The 18,449-nt window shown below is 41.7% G+C and overlaps 1 protein-coding gene across 8 annotated transcripts in view; it reads right to left on the reverse strand.

Annotated features, from left to right (window-relative positions):
- The window catches only part of LOC105499251 (leucine rich repeat kinase 1), a 154,786-nt gene that overhangs the window by 67,191 nt on the left and 69,146 nt on the right, over positions 1-18,449 (reverse strand). For all 8 annotated transcript variants that reach the window (XM_011771766.3, XM_071100553.1, XM_071100555.1 and 5 more), the window contains 2 exons: positions 16,361-16,540; positions 15,773-15,921 (listed from right to left, as the gene is read on the reverse strand). In XM_011771766.3, coding sequence (XP_011770068.2) covers positions 15,773-15,921; positions 16,361-16,540 — 329 coding nt within the window. The remainder of the gene's footprint in view (positions 1-15,772; positions 15,922-16,360; positions 16,541-18,449) is intronic.

Consider the following 18,449-nt stretch of genomic DNA (forward strand, 5'->3'; position numbering starts at 1 on the left):
GTTAACCTCCCCACTGATCTGTGTGGCACTGACTCAGCCCACATTTCTTTTGCTGCGGCAGACAGCATGGCCAACCAGAACCTGGACTGTACACTCCACAGTACAGAGCCCTGCCTGGCTGCCTCTGCAGCTCAACCTCATACCCACTATGCAGCAGAAACTAAATCAGTGTTTGTGAGCTGAAGAAATTCAAGTCACCAAGACTTGCAAGCAATCCACTCTGTGCACTTCTTACCAGATCAATCATCCTGAAATATCAGTCTGCTCAAGACCTTTCAGCTTTCCCTAGCCCACTCAGCCTTTAGCAGAACATCCAAAGTCCTTCCTTTGCAGCCTCACAGCCCCCCAGTTGGCTCCAACCCACTTTTTCAACTTTATGTCTTCCTGCCTTTCATAGCTTCTCCCTGCCCACCCAGAGCAGCCTCTGATTTATAGTGATGCCCTTTGCCTTCCTGCGGGCAATGATTTGTGGGGTTAATTTATTCTAGATAAAAGAAATTAGGGGAGGGGGCACACTCCCAGAGCAGGGGAATTCAAGGCCAAGGAAAAGTTACCAATTGAAGTGCAGAAACTGCATGTTCATAAATAAACTGCAGGGCTCACAAAGTAGGCCCAACATTGACATTTGTAGGAAGGCTTTGGGGGCTACAAGGGTGTAGCCTTGCTGTTGGTAACTGACTGGCCCATGTGCTCAAGGGGCTGCTGGGGTGCTCTGGGGCTGCAGACCTCCCCTGCCTCCTTATTGGAATGTGAGTTATCATGGTGACCAAAGGGGCCAAGATGGGAGGTCAACGTGGGAAGTACAAGGGGGGCTGGGCCTGGAGCTAAGAGGGTGATATGGTTTGGTTGTGTCCCCACCCAAATGTCATCTTGAATGAGAGAGAGAATTATGGGTAGCTCCCATAATTCCTACGTGTTGTGGGGGGCACCTGGTGGAAGATAATTAAATCATGGGGCGGTTTCCCCCATACTGTTCTCGTGATAGTGAACAAGTCTCAGGGGATCTGATGGTTTTATAAGGGGAAGCTCCTTTCCCTTGGCTCTCATTCTCTCTCTTGCTTGCTGACATGTAAGATGTGCCTTTCACCTTCTGCCATGATTGTGAGGCCTCCCCAGTCATGTGGAACTGTGAGTCCATTAAACCTCTTTTTCTTTATAAATTGCCCAGTCTCAAGTATGTCTTTATCAGCAGTGTAAAAACAGACTAATACAGAAGGTCTTTGCATACACCTCTTAGAGTGGACCTCCTTTCTCCTCTTGGAGAAAGCAGATGTTGCCTGTTCCCAAAGCTCTTTCTAGGCTTATGCCCACGCGTTTCTGCAGGACTGATATCCAATAAACTCAAGCCAGGAAGGAAGTGGTAAAAAGCAGTGGTAGTAGTGTGAGGTCAGTAAAGCGGCTGAGATTCTGCAGATGAGGCTGGTCTCTGTTCACACCGTGTGCTGTGAGCATGATGAAGGAGAAACACAACCCTTTCCACCTCTGCGCCCTACTCCATTTACTCTCTCCTGGAATTCACAGTCCCCTCCCTCTCATCCAAATCCCATTCCTGCTGCAAGCCCCAGGTCAGGGATCCCCATCCTCCCCTGAACAAGTGCACATGTTACTATGCTATAACAGGGATGCTGTCTTGAACTTGTGTCCGTACGTTCAGCAACACTTTCTTGAGTATTGCTGTGTGTAAACCATTCTGCCAGGCACTGGGGTGGATATGAAGATGCAGAGGCTGCAGACAGAACTGACACTCAAGTAGCTTATGATTCAGAGGGAAGGGGCGTGTCTACATGTGTGTGGGGCGGTGTGCATGTCTTTGTGGTTGTGTATGTGTGCCCATCTGGCTGCCCTAACTCGAAGGTTTCCTGACCTTCATGGTGTCAAACAGCACGTGATGCTGACCACCCAGCCAAGAAAGAACACTTGTAGGGAAACCTCCTGTGCTTCCTCTGGGGGTATTGCTTTATCAGAAGAAAATCATCAATAAGAAATAAGTGGCTGTGTGTACCACTGATTCCCCTCAACATGAGAAAGAGGAGAAAGCATATGTCACCAGTTCCCGGAGCTCTTTCTACGCATATACCCACTGTGTTTCTGCAGGACATCTGATAAACTCAAGCTGGGAGGGAAGTGGTAAAAAGCAGAAGTCTGCAAAAATGTTGACACTTGGAAAATAGACATGCTTGGAAATGGTTTCTGGGCTGGATGGACATTGAAAAATCTGGTGTGGGGCTAGTCTGAAAACTGATTTACAAAAGTTATTTTCTTTTTTAAGCACAGACATTACAGGGTGCCCAGGTGTCCACAAAGTGGCAGAGAGAAATGAGAAAAAATGCACAGTTAGAAAAAATGTCCAGGGCTGGGCGCGGTGGCTCATGCCTGTAATCCTAGCACTTTGGGAGGCTGAGGCAGGCAGATCACTTGAGGTCAGGAGTTCAAGACCAGCCTGGACAACATGGTGAAGCCCTGTCTCTACTAAAAATATGAAAAATTAACTGGGTGTGGTGGTGCACACCTGTAGTCCCAGCTGCTTGCGCGGCTGAGGCAGAAGAATCACTTGAACCCGGGAGGTGGAAGTTGCAGTGAGCTGAGATTGCACCACTGCACTCCAATCTGGGTGACAGAGCCAGATTCCATCTCAAAATAAAAAATAAATAAATAAAAAGATGTTCATACACTTGACATTAAAACCTAGCTCTTCCAGCCCTGGAGCCCTCATTAGTCCTCATTATTTATTTGTGTTTAGTCCGGGCAGAATCACAGTAAACAAGATTCCGAGACAGCAAAGCCAGCAATTATATAATCCTATCCATGAAGGCTAAACTACAAAATCAATGACAGCTGGTTAAGGAGAAGCCAACAATTCAACACAACCGTGGTTAAGCTCCACCCACTCTATCACAGAGAGAGGGAGGATGTGTTCATGTTGGTTTTTCAAGCATGAGCCCTTTAAATCTCAGTCCAAGTAAAAGGAAGTACCACTTTCTCCAGAAGGCGCAGTCCTATGATTTCAGAAACTTGTTCTTCATGGCAGTGGCAGTGACTTGGGTGGCTTTCAAGAAGGATTAGGTGTATTTAAGGGCAACTGGTTCATTCTAGACTGATGTGTAAGAAGGGCCTCCTCATCCGGTGATGGAAGCTGCCATTCAGGAGGGTACTAGACACCTTTACATGATGCTTCCTGGAGATGTTAGCCATAAAATTGCCACAGTGAATGAAGCACTGCCCCACAATGACATCTCTTATGTTTTTATATCAGTGCAAACCTATGAGTTGAAGAAAAAAATTGTTTAGTGAAGAGTTGGCATCTACAAAGCTTTTAGCCTGGTTTGAGCCTCAGCAGATGTGGCTGGCACCCCAGCCCAGTGCAGACTCAGAAAAGGACTCCTGCTCCCGGTGACGTATGTACACAGGTGTGCCCCTGTATGATTCTGTGGGTTCAAGAGCAGCTTTGCCAGACTGAAGTTGTAATGTTAGCTACTTACTAGGTCTCACTGAACCCACAAAGCAGAATCCATAGCTCTTCTCATGTCTCCAGCTCCTTGTTCCTGTCAGTTGGTCAGTATTTTGCTTTTGGCTCATGAGTAAGAATCTTCCCCCCTAGAAAGTGTAGATCCTTTCAGAGCACAGACTATGGCTCAGTGACAAAAGGGCACGCCACAATAAAAGGCAAGTAATAGGTATCTATTCAATGAAGACACACATATTACAATGGGGGGAAATACACAGAAAGTTCTTGAACTTGTCAATTCTTGGCCCATACAAACCCCAAGTCTTTCTTTCTGCAGTGAAGCAAAGATTCCTGGGATGGTGCCTTCTTGTTGAACCAGCCAGTAAGACAAGAGCCACATTCTGATACGCAGAAGTAACAACAAGAACAACTGAACAACGAAAGGAGCTGCAAAATCAATGAGCCTAATCGGAAATGAAGAGACTCACTCAAAGGCCTGGAGAACATGTCAAAAGAAGCTCTGAAAACAAAGATGCTCAGAGCAGCAGGCTCAGAAATGACATCTGAAGGCTCATCCCAGGTTATCTGCATGACGCCAATGATTACAGTAGAGAAGAGATGATGGCTGCAGAGAGGGTCTGTGGACTGATGCCCACAAGCTGAAGGTAAATTTCAAGGCTACAAATGTCCTCTGGGAACCCAGACCATCAGAAGGGGCCCTCAGTGACAGGGATTCAGTGACAGAGAATTGGCAACACTGGAGACAGCAGCTCTGTCCCAGCGTCCTTGTGCATGTAAAGGCCAAAACAGAACCAAAACAAACTGTGCCTCATCTCTGCTCCCAGGAGAAATACTCATTGTGGGTTTTCTAAACACCTACTTCTCAAGTCCCTGCACTCTGGTGGAGACAAGCTCTTAAGGAGAAAGGAGGCATTTAAAACGGGAGGATGAGAAGGACACTGTACCTTGACTGTCCGTCTACCTGGTGTCTAAGGTGGCCCATGGCAGGTGGATCCAGGCCAAGGGCAATGAAGTGAAGGCGGCAAGGATGGTGTGATGGGTTGCAGTGTATCCCTCCAAAAAGATACACTGAAGTCCTAAAGTCCTGTACCACGGAATGTGACTTTAATCAAAAACAGAGGTCATCTAGCCAAAATGAGGTTATTGTGGGGGCTATCATCCAATATGACTGGTGTTCTTATGAAAAAGGAGAAATTTGAACATAGAGGCAGACAATGGGAAGACGATGTGAAGACACAGGGAGAAGTTAGCAGATGACTGGAGAGATGTGGCCACAAGCCGAGGAGCGTCAGGCACCACCAGTAGTCCCCAGCAGCTGAAAGGGGCAGGGAAAGACCCTGCCTCAGAGCTTCCAGGAGAAGCTGACCCTTTCAACACCTTGACCATGAACTGCTGGCCTCCAGGAGTGTGAGAGAATAAATTTCTGTTGTGTTAAGCACCCGGTTTTGGGTGCTTTGTTTCAGCAGGTCTAGGAATTCAGATGGTAATTCCTATCTGAAGGGAAGAGAGGGGAGGTCTGGACATTCCATTGACACAGATTATGGTCACAATCACACAGATTACAAAAGGAAAGGCAAGGATCAGACTCTTAGAAAGCCAAAAGCATTCCTGTTGAGATAAATAGATTAGAAATGTAATTTTAAAAGGAAATGACAATGACAGAAAAATCAGCCATTAAATTTGGGGAAAGCCTGTGAGGACTCTATGGTGTAAATGGAAAATTTCAGAAAGGACTTGAGAATAACTACCACAGGGAGTAGGGAAAGGAGAGACAAGAAAATGGGGGGACAGTTTCCTTCTAATCTAAGAGGGGCTTACCCACTTAAATAAAAGACTAAATGAGAGAAAACAATGAAGTCAGTTTTGACAACAGCATGTCTATTAAAAATATTGTAAATATCAGAATTAGTGGTTAGCTGCCAATATGTTTAAACAAAGAAAGGAAATATTACCATAGAAACCAGATAAGTGAGAAACCTAAGCACAAAAATAGCTTACAATATACACTTCTGATCATATATTAAACAGTCAACATGTAACATTCTGTATTAAACAATCAACAGGTAACAATCTGTATTAAACAGTCATTGTAACAATCTGTGGCTACAAGTCCAGACTCTAGGCAAACAATCTGGAAGTAGAAATGTAAGATTTACTTACCCAAATAAAAATTATCAGTGACACAATCCGAGAAAAAGCGAACATTGTATGAAACAAACAAGGAATATAAAGAATCAACTCCCAAAGGCTCCTAATTCAATATAATTTTTTCCCACTTAAATATTTCAAATAACAAATAGTCCCTATGTTATGTAAGTGGTTCCTTAATACAGGACTCGTTTCATTTTATGAGTCAAAACCAGTTACTTTGCAAGGGCCGTTAAAATTCCAGCCCAATTACATGTAGGTACATGGATACAAAACTGCAACAAAATATTTAATCAGCTACAACTAAACTCAGAGATTTAAGTTCTCTGGCCAGGTAGGGTCTACACAAAGACAACAGCACCGCAGTAATTTAGGGAGAAGCACAGCACACTCTGTCAGAGAAAGGGAAACAGAGCTCCTCTTTTAAGCAAGTGAATGCCAAAAGATGTGTTTAGTAAAATGCATCACTTTTTCTTTGCTAAAATTCTTAAAAAATAGGTACAGAGGTTTTTTAAACAAAAAGCAACATTGTACGTTTTTCTGTATTATTTCAGTCATTCCTTTTAAAAATAGGAAACTTACAAGAAATCTCCTGTCACTAGTTCCAACTTAGGAATTTTGCCAATAGCAATTTGAGAGAGGGGAAAAAAAATGCAAGAAATAAAAATATGGTGTCTGCAGTTAACTAAGATACTTAACTTGCTTTTGAGATAACCCTCAGTTTTCTCAACTTGTAAATAAAGACAAAACTTCCACCTCACAGGCTGTATAAGAGATTAAAATACAATATTTTGGCAAAGTACTTTTTTAAAGCTATGAGGCCCTATGTAAACAGAAGGGAAGATATTGCATACAAAAATTTCAACCATCCACCCATTCATTCACCCATCCACCTATCCACCCACCCACCTGTTCATCCATGCAACCATGCAATCATCCACCTACCCATCTACCCACCCATCTATCTATCCATCCATTCATCCATCCATCCATGCAACCATGTAACCATCAACCCACCCATCTACCCACCCATCTATCTATCCATCAATCTATCCATTCATCCATCTACCATCCTCCTATCCATCCATGCAACCATCCACTGACCCATCTATCTATCCATGCAACTATCCATCTATCCATCCATCCACACACCCACCCACCCATGCATTTTCTACCTACTCACCTATCCATTCTGTTCCAAGCCCTACACCGAGAGGAAAACACAGGGTGAGTAAAATTGGCCAAGGTTTCTGCTTTGAGGAGGCTTCCAGTCATGTGGAGAAATTGATTAAAGAAGAATGTCACCCAAACAGATAACCCCAAACTTTGTTTAGTGCTTTGAATAAAACTGACAGGGAGCTCTGAGACATAGAAGGCTGGGGTTGGGGCGAGTGACTACGCCTGAGGGTTAAGGAAGGCCTTCCTGAGGGTATTGTGTGGGGATCTGCAGGGTGTCCTGGGTCAAGGAGCAGCAGTGTGCTGAGTGCTGAGGAGGCAGGCTCGCTTTTACCTGACGAGGCGTGGTCTGCTTGCGGGTACAGCATGGATGGTATAGCCTTTGCCTGCCACCAGATATGTTGGCTTCCTTTCTTTCTTTTTCTCTTTCTTTCTTCCTTTCTTTCTTCCTTCCTTCCTTCCTTCCTTCCTTTCTTTCTTTCTTTCTTTCTTTCTTTCTTTCTCTTTCTTTCTTTCTTTCTTTCTTTCTTTCTTTCTTTCTTTCTTTCTTTCTTTCTTTCTTTCTTTCTTTCTTTCTTTCTTATTTTGAGACAGAGTCTTGTTCTGTCATCCAGGCTGAAGTGCAATGGCACTATCTCAGCTCACTGCAACCCTGCCTCCTGGTTTCAAGTGATTCTCCTGTCTCAGTCCCACAGTAGCTGGGATTATAGGCATGCACCACCACACCCAGCTAATGTTTGTATTTTTAGTAGAGACGGGGGTTTCACCATGTTGGCCAGGCTGGTCTCAAACTCCTATCCTCAGGTGATCCACCACCTCGACCTCCCAATGTGCTAGGATTATAGGCGTGAGCCACCACACTTAGCAGACATGTTGGTTTCTTTCCCCCATGTCTTCTTATCACAAATAGCAGTGCTTTGACCATGTTTGTGGCAATCACTATTGATTTCATTTGAATTATGTCCTAGAGGTATTCTTCAGAAAGGAAATACTGAATTCAGAACAGTTCACTGGGAGAAAAGAGGTTTATAGCTTTTGCCACATGATGCCAATTACTTTCCACACATATGGAACCAATTCACAGTGCCAGCAGCAAGACATTGGTGTGTCCGTTGCTCTACTGCTCTGCCAAATGTCTTACTCAGTGTGTATATTTATTTTTGCTAGTTTAATAGGTGTGTGACAGTACTTGCAAGTTGTTTTAATTTGAATTTCTGTAATTGCCAGTAATGTTGTATATGTTTCCATGCCACGATTTACTGCCAGTGTTTTCTTACATGTAAATTAACTGTTCATTTTTCTCAAATTTTTACTTAGTGGAATCTGTGAGCAATGTGAAAGCCAGGGCAAGAGTCTAGCCATCACTGCTGAGTCCCAAGCATCTAGCAGGTGATCTATAAACTTTGGCTAAATTAAATTCAATCATCAACTGACATGGAATTGCATCAGTGATCTGCTTTGGATTTAACTGTTTGTCAGTTATTTTTTCCGAACTATTTTCCATGTCTTTTCTTTTTAAAATTATGTTTTAGTATAAATAATTTTGCTTTAATGTTCATGTTATTTCTGATCATATATCTTCATATATGTTTAGAAATTGAAAGGCAATCATTTCCCTCTTAAAACTGGGATAAACATGCTTTTAAATATATATGTATCTATAGATATAAGATCTATAGATATTATATTAATAATCATATCTATAGATATGCATATTCTGATGAGTTTTCAAAGCTTAATGTTAACTTGTCTAGAATCCATTTGCATCGTAATGAACCTAAATCTCTGTACTGATATCCAACAGTTCTCACAGCCTTGGATAATGTTTCTTACTCTTATTCTCTTTCTTATTCTTTTCTCATTACGTCCTCTAGTTTGTCACTTAAGTTCAAATAATAGTTTTTCTGTTTCTGCCTGTCTAGCTTAATCATTTTTCTCTGTTGTTATCTAAATACAAGTGATTGATATGCTGGCTGCTTTGTAGGATGTCTTAAAATCCAGCAGGACAGCATGAACACCGGACTGAAAAGCCATGTGCTGTTCCCATTCACTATTCTGCCATGTGACCCCTGGCTACCCATTTTCGAGTTCTACGAAGCACTAACATACACAAGGATAGCATTACATTTGTCTCCTGTTCCACAGGGAAAGCATATGGACGAGGAAGAGGACAGGGGAAGCTTCAGTATTTGGAACCTAGAGAAAATGGGCATGTGTGGGACAATGGACTGAACTGCTCACCAGGGCACAAGAAAAGTGGAACTGGTGGAAGGATGCTGGGAACAGTCCAGGGTTTGCTTTCGTGATTCTCAGAGGGTAGGGAAAGGGCACCCTCTTCTGTTCACACAAGCAATTGTTGAAAAGGCCAGGCCAAGAGGAGTCAGGGTCTATGCCCCAGCACTGGCTCTTACCATGGGGGCCTTGCTGGGCCAGGCTGAATTCTGGGAATGCCAGTGCCCACATCTGGTCCCATAGCAGCACCGCCTGCTGAGAAGAGGGTATGTGGCACCGGGGAAGTGGTGATGTGTGTGGAAGTGCTCTGCAATGCACAAAACTCTGGAATAACACCCTCTGCACCAAATGTGAGGTCCTACTTAAGACAGGGATGTTCCCCAGAGGCTTCAGGAAAGGCCACCAGCCCCCGGCCATCAGGCACTCTCATGAGCACGCAGCCGTAGCTCAGCTGCCTCCATCAGCAGCTTGCATGGCCCCAGTAAAGCGCCTGCCTTAACTCTGAGGATGTACAGCTGGGCCGCTTGCGCTCAGGCACTGACACGCAGACATGAAGGGTGGGGCACCAGGAACTTGTAAGCTACATAAGGCGGAACTGATCCAAAAAGTAATAATAAATGTCCCTCTCTCTTTAGGTTAGCTGCCAGATTTGAAATCATTAGAGACTTTTAAAAGGAAATTAATAATTTCCCCGTTGTGTTGTTTGAAAGTTAATTTCAGGTCTGGTCTACTTCCCACATTTAAAACAGCCCCAGTGAGCCCTCAGCCTGGCTCTCTAACTGCTGAACAGGAATGAACATCGTGGTTATTCTGGGATCTGATTAGGCTTTTCCTGGCATTTCTGAGTTTTCTTTTTCCTTTCTGGGTGTGACAACATCAAAGCATTAAGCTATTTCTTATGGCAACACAGCTAAACATTGACACGATGTTCACCACGAACTCAGGCCATCTTATTAGACGTTCAGGCAAAACTTCAGCAGCTTTAAAAGGAGCACTGCCCAGCCAGGCAAACAGCGTGGCCAGATCTGACTTTACTTCACTTTTGTTCCTTAAAGAGTGTGTTCCAGCAGTCCAGACCATACAGTGTGGCCTCTGGAACCTTCTTCAACCAAACACCAACAAAACCCACGCAGCCAGCCACCGCCAATGGAAAACAAATGTGGGTTTCTGTGCACTTTCTCCCTTTGCTGGCAGAGGTTGATTCGGGCTATGCTTGACCCAGAAACATGCAGAGGGGCTGCTGTACCTGAACCGGCTGTGGCTTCCACGCAGGTAGCAAATTACATTAAAAAATACTGACCAGCTGGTGGGTTAAGCAGAGCTCAACCACACAAAAAACACGACGGCACATGCATGATCTCCCTAAGACATCATCGTGTGGCCCATGACTGCTTGACTGCTTGTTGTACCAGGGCTGGAGCAACAACCTCCGTCACGTGTGCCCTGACGGAACTGTTACTTCAACAAGGTCACAGCCACAAGTGCCAGCAGTGCCAAAGGAGTTTTCAGGCCATGTATCATGTCAGTGAAGCACCCTTTTAATGCCTACCCTTGTGTAATATTCTGAACCAACCCAAACTCTCAGTTTAATCCCACTGGATACCTAGGAAGGTAGGAGCACTTACCTCTGGCTCCTGAGTCATCCTTCCTGACTGCTGGAACCCTCTGCCTGGACCCCTCTCTCCTCTCTTCTGCCAGCAGCACAGAAGGAATGTGCTGTTGCAGGTTGGAGATGATGGGGCAGCCAGGTACACCCACTCCAAAGTACTTGCTTTTGAAATTCACTTGAATGCTAAAAATACCATCTGCTTTGGGGAAGCTCAAGGGGTCCTTGTGACTCAGGTTGTGCTGAAATTTCATTTCCTCTTCTGATTCCACGCAATAGAGCCAATGAGAGGAAAAGCAACATTGCCTTTCCCTTGTCTTTTCATTCACAAAATGCAGTAATCACATCCTCCATGCTCTATGCCAACCTTGGCATGTGTAAGAAGAGTTACGTCACAGAAAAGATCACAGGTAGAAGACAACAGCCATTTCTGCTTTTACCCTTACACCAAGAAAATCAGAGTCACTGGCTCTTGACTTTGGGTGCACATTGGAATCATCTGGAGAATTTTTAAAACTCCTCATGCCAGGTGTCACCCCACAGATTCGGATTTAATCAGTGTAGGATGTGGTCTGAGCATCCAGATTTTTAAAAGTTCCCAGGGATTCTGATGTGCAGAGAATCATTAGTCTATGTGAAACCTAGGCGGTATAGTTCAGGAGCTGAGAACTGGGGAAAGCCCTGCGTTCGGGAGTCTAAGCATCAGTACTCATCCTTGGACAAATAACATAATGTCTTTGTACCTCAATAATTTCATCTGTAAAACAGACACTAGTCCCTGCAGTTCTTACTGAGGTCTTATGAGGACCTAATAAGATAAGAAAGTGCTTGGAAAAATAACAAGCGCTACATAGATGTAAGGGTTAGATGATCATTATTTCCTTTGGTGATGTGAGGCTAAGAGCAATATAACTAATATTTATTGAGCACTTATTATATGCCAGGGCCTGTGCTAAGTGCACAGCTGCCCTCCATGGTGAGGACTATTGTTAACCCTGTTTTATAACTGAGAAAACCTACCAAGGAATGAAAGGTAGAAATATACAGAAAGTACAATATCAGTATTCTTTAGAAACTAGGAAACCAGCAGGAATAAGGGAAGGACAAAAAGGTAATAGTAATAAATTAAATAGATGGAAAAATATATACTAATAGGACAGGTTCTACACAGATATGAAGTGGGTGGATTCCTCTTTCAAAAGCAACACACTCAGATGAGATTAAAACCCAAATGCTGTTTACAAGAAGTATACCTACGGTAAAGAGACAGACAAAAACCTGAACATAAATATCTGGGAAAACTTATGCAAGGCTGACACAAAGAAAAAGAGGGCAAAGTGGCCACGTGAAGAGAAAACAAACTCAATTTCAAGGATAGAGACATCAACAGGTTTAAGGTGGCCATTTGATATAACCAAAATAGGTATCGATGAGTCATAAAGCCAGAAGCCAGGTATGGGGCAGGGGAATTGCTTGGACCTGGGAGACGGAGGTTACAGTGAGCTGAGACCATCCATTGCACGCCAGCCTGGGTGACAAGAGTGAAACTCCATCTCAAAGAACAAAAACAAAAATAAACAAAAACAAAAAACCCCAAAACAACCATATGAAGAAGGTTTTAATACAGACAGAAGTGAAAATTAATGAAATAACAAATAAAGCAAGTAATTAAAAAAATCTATCATGTTCCTTGACAGTTCCTTGTGTTTTAACATAAATCTCTGGCTGATTTGATTAAGTTTGAAAGAGAAAAAGTAAAATTGTTCAACAGCATAAATGAAAAGAGTAATATAAGTATAGATATAGAAGAAAAGAATAAGAAAAATGTCAATGCAACATTATGATGGCAAACTAAAAAACCTAAAGGAAATGGATAATTTTCTACCAAAATATAATTTCCTGATTTGCACATAAGGGAAAGCAGACAGTGTGAATTGACAAATGACTTCAAAAGCAATCAGAAAATAAAGATCTACTTTATCTAATTAACCATTAACAATAAATAATTCCTATGAGACTTCTCCAGACAATAATAAGATGGGAAGTTCCCCAGGTTATTTTGTAAAGCTAGCATTTTCTTATATAAAACCACATAAAAACATTAAAAATAGAAAATTATAGATCAATTCACCTGTAAACACAGATGCAGAAACTGTAAATAAAATATCAACAGATCAAATCCAGCAGTTAAAAAAAGACAATTAGCATTTATAGTAGGAGTTCAAGGTTGAGTCAACATCTATCATAATCATTTATTCAATTAATAAATTAAAGTAGAAAAGCTATATGAATACACTAATTGCTGCAAAAAGGGATTTGAAAAATTCAGCAATGTTTCCTAATAAAAACTCAAAGCAAAAATGAATACATGGAAACTACCTAAATATAACAAGAACCTATTTGCTAACTGTCTAGAGCAAATGCTCATAAACTGGTGACACCAAGACCTTTAAAATCAGGAATAAGATAGATATAACTGCTAGAATCACGATTATTCAACTTTTGAAATTGCTAAAGATACACAATAAGACATGGAATAATAAGTTGTATAAATATTAGAAGAGATAAACTTGTTTTGAAATTGCAGAATATGTGATCATATATCCAAAAGTATTAAGGAATTCTAGTTAAAAACTACATTAGAGTGAACAAGAGAATATGGAAAAGGAATTGGATAAAATAGAAATAAACAAAACAACTTTTCTCCATACCAGTAATATCAGGTTGGAATAGAAATGGAAAAGAGTTATATAAATATATAGATAGTTCATTAATATGGTAGCAAAAACAATAAAAAAGTCACAAATAGACAAGACAGGTCCAGGACTTTTAGGAAGAAAGGAAAAAAATCTCACTAAAGAACATAAAAGCTACAAAATAGAGTCACTATGGGAAATGAGCGAAATAGAAAAAAAATGTCTGATAATAGTCCAGTCAAGATATCTTTGGAAAAAACAAATGAACAGAAAACTTGCATTAACAGATTGTAAGACTTAAATGCAGTGCCTATAATCAAAACAATATGACATTTGCCAGAAACAGATTAATAGGCCAGTGAACCAGTACTGAGAATCCCAAAATGTATACAGATATAGGTACTGGGGAAAATGCCAGTGGTGACATTTCAATTCACAGGAAAAAGAAAACTTTATTTTAAAAATTGTGCTAGAGTAACTGGTTATCTGGAAGAGATAAAAGTTAGCCACCTCCACCCTCTGCCCCTTCCCTCATACAATACACACAAATAAATACCAGAAAGGTTAAAGCTTAAAATGTAAAAACTAAATGAATGAAAACATTTCAAGGAACTCCAGGAGAATACTGAAATAAAATTAGAGAGAAAGTGGCCTTCTTGCATAACCACATACCAGAAAGGAAAAGATGAACATATTGAATTATGTATTATTTTATCTTTGCTATCACAAAAGATAACAAAAAAAGAAAAATAATGGATTGGGAAAAATATTGGCAACATTTATGATAAACAAAGTCTTAAAAATCTCTAATGTTGGCCCGGCGCGGTGGCTCAAGCCTGTAATCCCAGCACTTTGGGAGGCCGAGACGGGTGGATCACGAGGTCAGCAGATCGAGACCATCCTGGCTAACCCAGTGAAACCCCGTCTCTACTAAAAAATACAAAAAACTAGCCGGGCGAGGTGGCGGGCGCCTGTAGTCCCAGCTACTCGGGAGGCTGAGGCAGGAGAATGGCGTGGACCCGGGAGGCGGAGCTTGCAGTGAGCTGAGATCCGGCCACTGCACTCCAGCCTGGGTGACAGAGCGAGACTCCGTCTCAAAAAAAAAAGAAAAAAAAAAAAAAAATCTCTAATGTTCAAAAAAAAAAAAAAAAAAAAACCCTCCAAAGTGAGAAAGAAAAAAAGACAAACAATCCTTTAGAAAAAATAATCAACCAACATTAACAGGCAGTTCACATAAAGGGAATGCAGATTAATACTATAACATGGAAATTAAAATAAGGTGATATTATTTTTGCCTATCACACTGATGAAAATTAATAGGCTCCAGGATGCCTAATGCTGGCTGAGGTGTGGAGACAGAGAATCCCATATGTTGTTGGTGAAAGTGTGAATCACCAGAATGTTTGTGGGCAGTGTTTCCAAAGCAGTCCACTTTTAGGACTGTGCTCTACATAGGCAAACATACTATAGCAAATAAGGCTATATCGCAAGAGGAAAAAAAAAAAAGAAATATTCAAATGTTCACCAATAGGAGGAGAGCTATGTCAACTAAGCTACATTAGCTCTATGTATTTAAAGAATGTACCTAAAAGAATGAGTTGTAGCTACACTAACTGATCTAGAGGAAGTTTATGATAGAGTACTACATTTAAAAAGCCAAGTTGAAGATAATGTAAATAATGCAATACTATTTTTGTTATCAAAATGGGAAATTAAAACTAAAACCTATATAGGTTTATAAATGTTTGTATAGCACTGCATATAGAAGGATGTGAAACGATCCCTACCAGGTTGTTAAATTATTTACTTCAAGGGCAGAAGATTCATAATTTTTATTACCACTCTCAATTGTGATCACTTGTTATAACAATCATATATAACTTTAGTAATTTTAAAATTTAACACCTAAAAATTTAAAAAAAGAAATATGTTAAATATGATATCTTTAATCAATTTTTGAAAAAATCACGAAAACAAAAACAAAAACAAACAAAAAAACTTTGGGAGGGAATGAAGCCCAGATGTCCCCTTCAAAACTCATGATGAAATGTAATTGCTGTTGTGAAGATATTAAGGGGTGGGACCATTAAGAGGTGATTAGGCCAAGAAGGCCCCACCGTCATAAATGGATTAATGTTGTTATGTTATTTTGAGGGTGGGTTGGTATAAAAGTGAGTTCTTCCCTCTCAGTCTGTTGGTCTCTTGCTCTTCACCTTCTGTCATGGGATATGACTGCATGAAGGCCCTCACCAGATACCAGCACTTTTGCCATGGGATACCACAGCATGAAGGCCCTCACCAGACACCAGCACTATGCTCTTGGACTTCTCAGTCTCCAGAACTGTAAGCCAAATATATTTCTGTTTATTATAAATTATCCAGTTGGTGGGATTCTGTTACAGCAATACAAAAGGAACTAAATACACTCCACAGGCAGTGACTACTCACTGTTTTTCCCGGATAACTGCTGGGCAAGGCACTGGCTTCAATGAAATACTTTCTCAGCAGATGTTTGCTGGGGTCAGGACTATCCAGTAAGATGTAGGAACAGAAATAGGCCCCATGCCGAAGCAGGAATATTGCAATGTCTTCATTCCCTAAAGGAACAAAACCAGAAAGCTAAAGGCATGCAGGTACAGAAAGTGTCATAGTTGTTGGAAGGGCAGACTCTGATATGTGGAATGGAAACTGAAAAGGTACTTGTGCTGGTTGGACTTCTCTATTTACTTCTCTTGATGCATCAAGTTCCCGTTAGTAGGAGAATTTCTGTGGGGCTTTGCCCTTTGGAGTGCCTCATACAACAGTCCCATTAGACACAGTCAGTCTCTGTCACTGAAATTCCCTTGCGGGGGCAAGTAAGGGGGAAATGAGGAAGGGTGCAGATATTTTGAAAAAGAAACACAGAACAGGAATTGCAAAAGTCTCCTCACAGAGGTAATTTGAGAGCCAAGAGTGAGAATAAAGACACAGTCCCACATCTGGAGGCTGAGATGGTTTGCATGGTCAGGGTTGACTCAGGGTAGTGGGGAAACCTACCTGACTTGATGGCCGCATACAGGGGCAAGCGCACGATGACTGGGAACTCATTCTTCCTGACAGCGTAGCTCTCTGGGTCAGCCCCGTGTGTCAGTACCAGGAGCTTCACAACCCCCAGGTGCCCTTGTTGGCAAGCCAAGGCCAGCATCCAGTTCAGCAGCCGCTGGGGACTGCAGGGACCTGGCAGGAGATGGCAGGATAAAGGGAAAGTACCACTGAAGGGTGCTACTTGCTCCCACTCTGCTCTTCTCTTAGATCATTAGTAACAATGGACTGGTCAAATAAAATGTGGTACATTTGCACCATGGAATACTATACAGCCATAAAAAAGAATGAGATCATGTCCTTTGCAGCAACATGGATGGAGTTGGAGGTGATTATCCTAAGTGAACTAACACAGGAACAGAAAACCAAATACTGCATGTTATCACTTAAAAGGGGAAGCTAAACATTGAATGAACATGGACACAAAGAAGGGAACAACAGACACTGGGGACTACTTGAGGGTAGAAGGAGGAAAAAGGGTGAAGATTAAAAAACTACCTATTGGGTACTATGCTTATTACCCAGGTGACAAAATAATCTGCATACCAAACCCCAGCAACATGCAATTTACCCATGTAACAAACCTGCACACGTACCCCTGAACCTAAAGTAAAAGTTAAAAAAAAAAAATCCAGCTGTCCTGTTTCCAGCTGAAAGTTGCTTCTGTTGAGTTGATAGTGTTTTCTGGAATAGCCCCTCTGAATTGCATATGACATTTCCACACTTCATTCCCCCACCTGCTTGTCAGAAAATGCCAAGCAATGAAATGTAGGATTAAAAATGGCATATCCAGCTTGATCTTAGCCAAATAAAAAATGAATGTGTGGAAATAAGACTAGAAAGAACTACCCCAGTGTTGTGGTATTATCTCTGGGCTCTCCCCTGCCCTCACCCCTCCCCTAGAGTAACATTACATGCAGGAGTATGAACTTTGGAGACAGGCATTTTAGAGTTAAAATAATTTAGCTATGCAATTTTGGACACATTTCTTAATCTCTCTCTTAGTTTGGCTGTTGGTAAAATTGGAATAATAATACTCATCCTCCCAAGTTTAATGTGAGGACTACATCACAAAATGTGTGTCAAGTGCCTGGATCAATAAATCCTAACTCATTATGTTGTGTCATTGTATTATTAGAGTACTAACACTTTCCCACATTTTAAAATTATCTATAATATACATATATTACTTTCATGAATAATAATAATAAAAGCTTTGGTGAAAGAAATGGATCTGTCAGGCCTAAAACTGAGAATTTCTCTCCAATAGAACTGCCTACTTAATTCCAGGATGAAATAACACTTAGCATATTGAGTTAACAGGGACAGTGTGGGCTGAAATGTTACAATATCTTCAAGTTCAAAATAGTGCAATATCTTCTGGGTCTAGTTGCGATGGAAAAATGACCTCATCTTCAGCATGGACATTTCCCAAATGCATCATAACACTGTCTCATTTCCAGAGGCACATAGTCTTAGGGATCAAAGTGCTCCCAAGTGAGGAGAGGGTGACCCTCTCCTTCATGACAGGACGTGAATGAAAGCAGGGTCAGGACGGCCCTGTTATTCACCAAAAAAAAACATGTAGCATAGGACTGAGGCTGGAGCCAGTGCCAAATAAATATCCCTTCTTCTCCCTCTACTGTTAACCAGAATTAATTATTTGTAGGTATGTTAACAGAAAATAAGTGACCCCTAATTCACTTACACAAGAATATCTAGGTAAGAGAAACACAGTAACCATGCTAGTAACTTCTGTTGAGATGGGGATGTGTCAGTCTTTGGAGGCAGGCATTGTATTTCAGGACCATGATTTTAAGATGAGGAAACCAAAGCTCAGAGAGGAGGTTTGGAAATGTAGGAGATCGGTCAGAGTGGTGGGAAAAACTACAGTGAAAGGACGCAAACCTTCTGAAAGTTCAGAAGGTTCTGCAGAGCCCTGGGGGAAAATAGCTGAAGGCAGAGGGCAAGGAGTGTAGGGAAATGTAGCTTAAACAGGCTTATTTACTTATGGTGACCAGGAACTGACCTTTGATCATCTGCT

Source organism: Macaca nemestrina, chromosome 7, assembly GCF_043159975.1.
Source record: "Macaca nemestrina isolate mMacNem1 chromosome 7, mMacNem.hap1, whole genome shotgun sequence".
Lineage (NCBI taxonomy): Eukaryota > Metazoa > Chordata > Mammalia > Primates > Cercopithecidae > Macaca > Macaca nemestrina.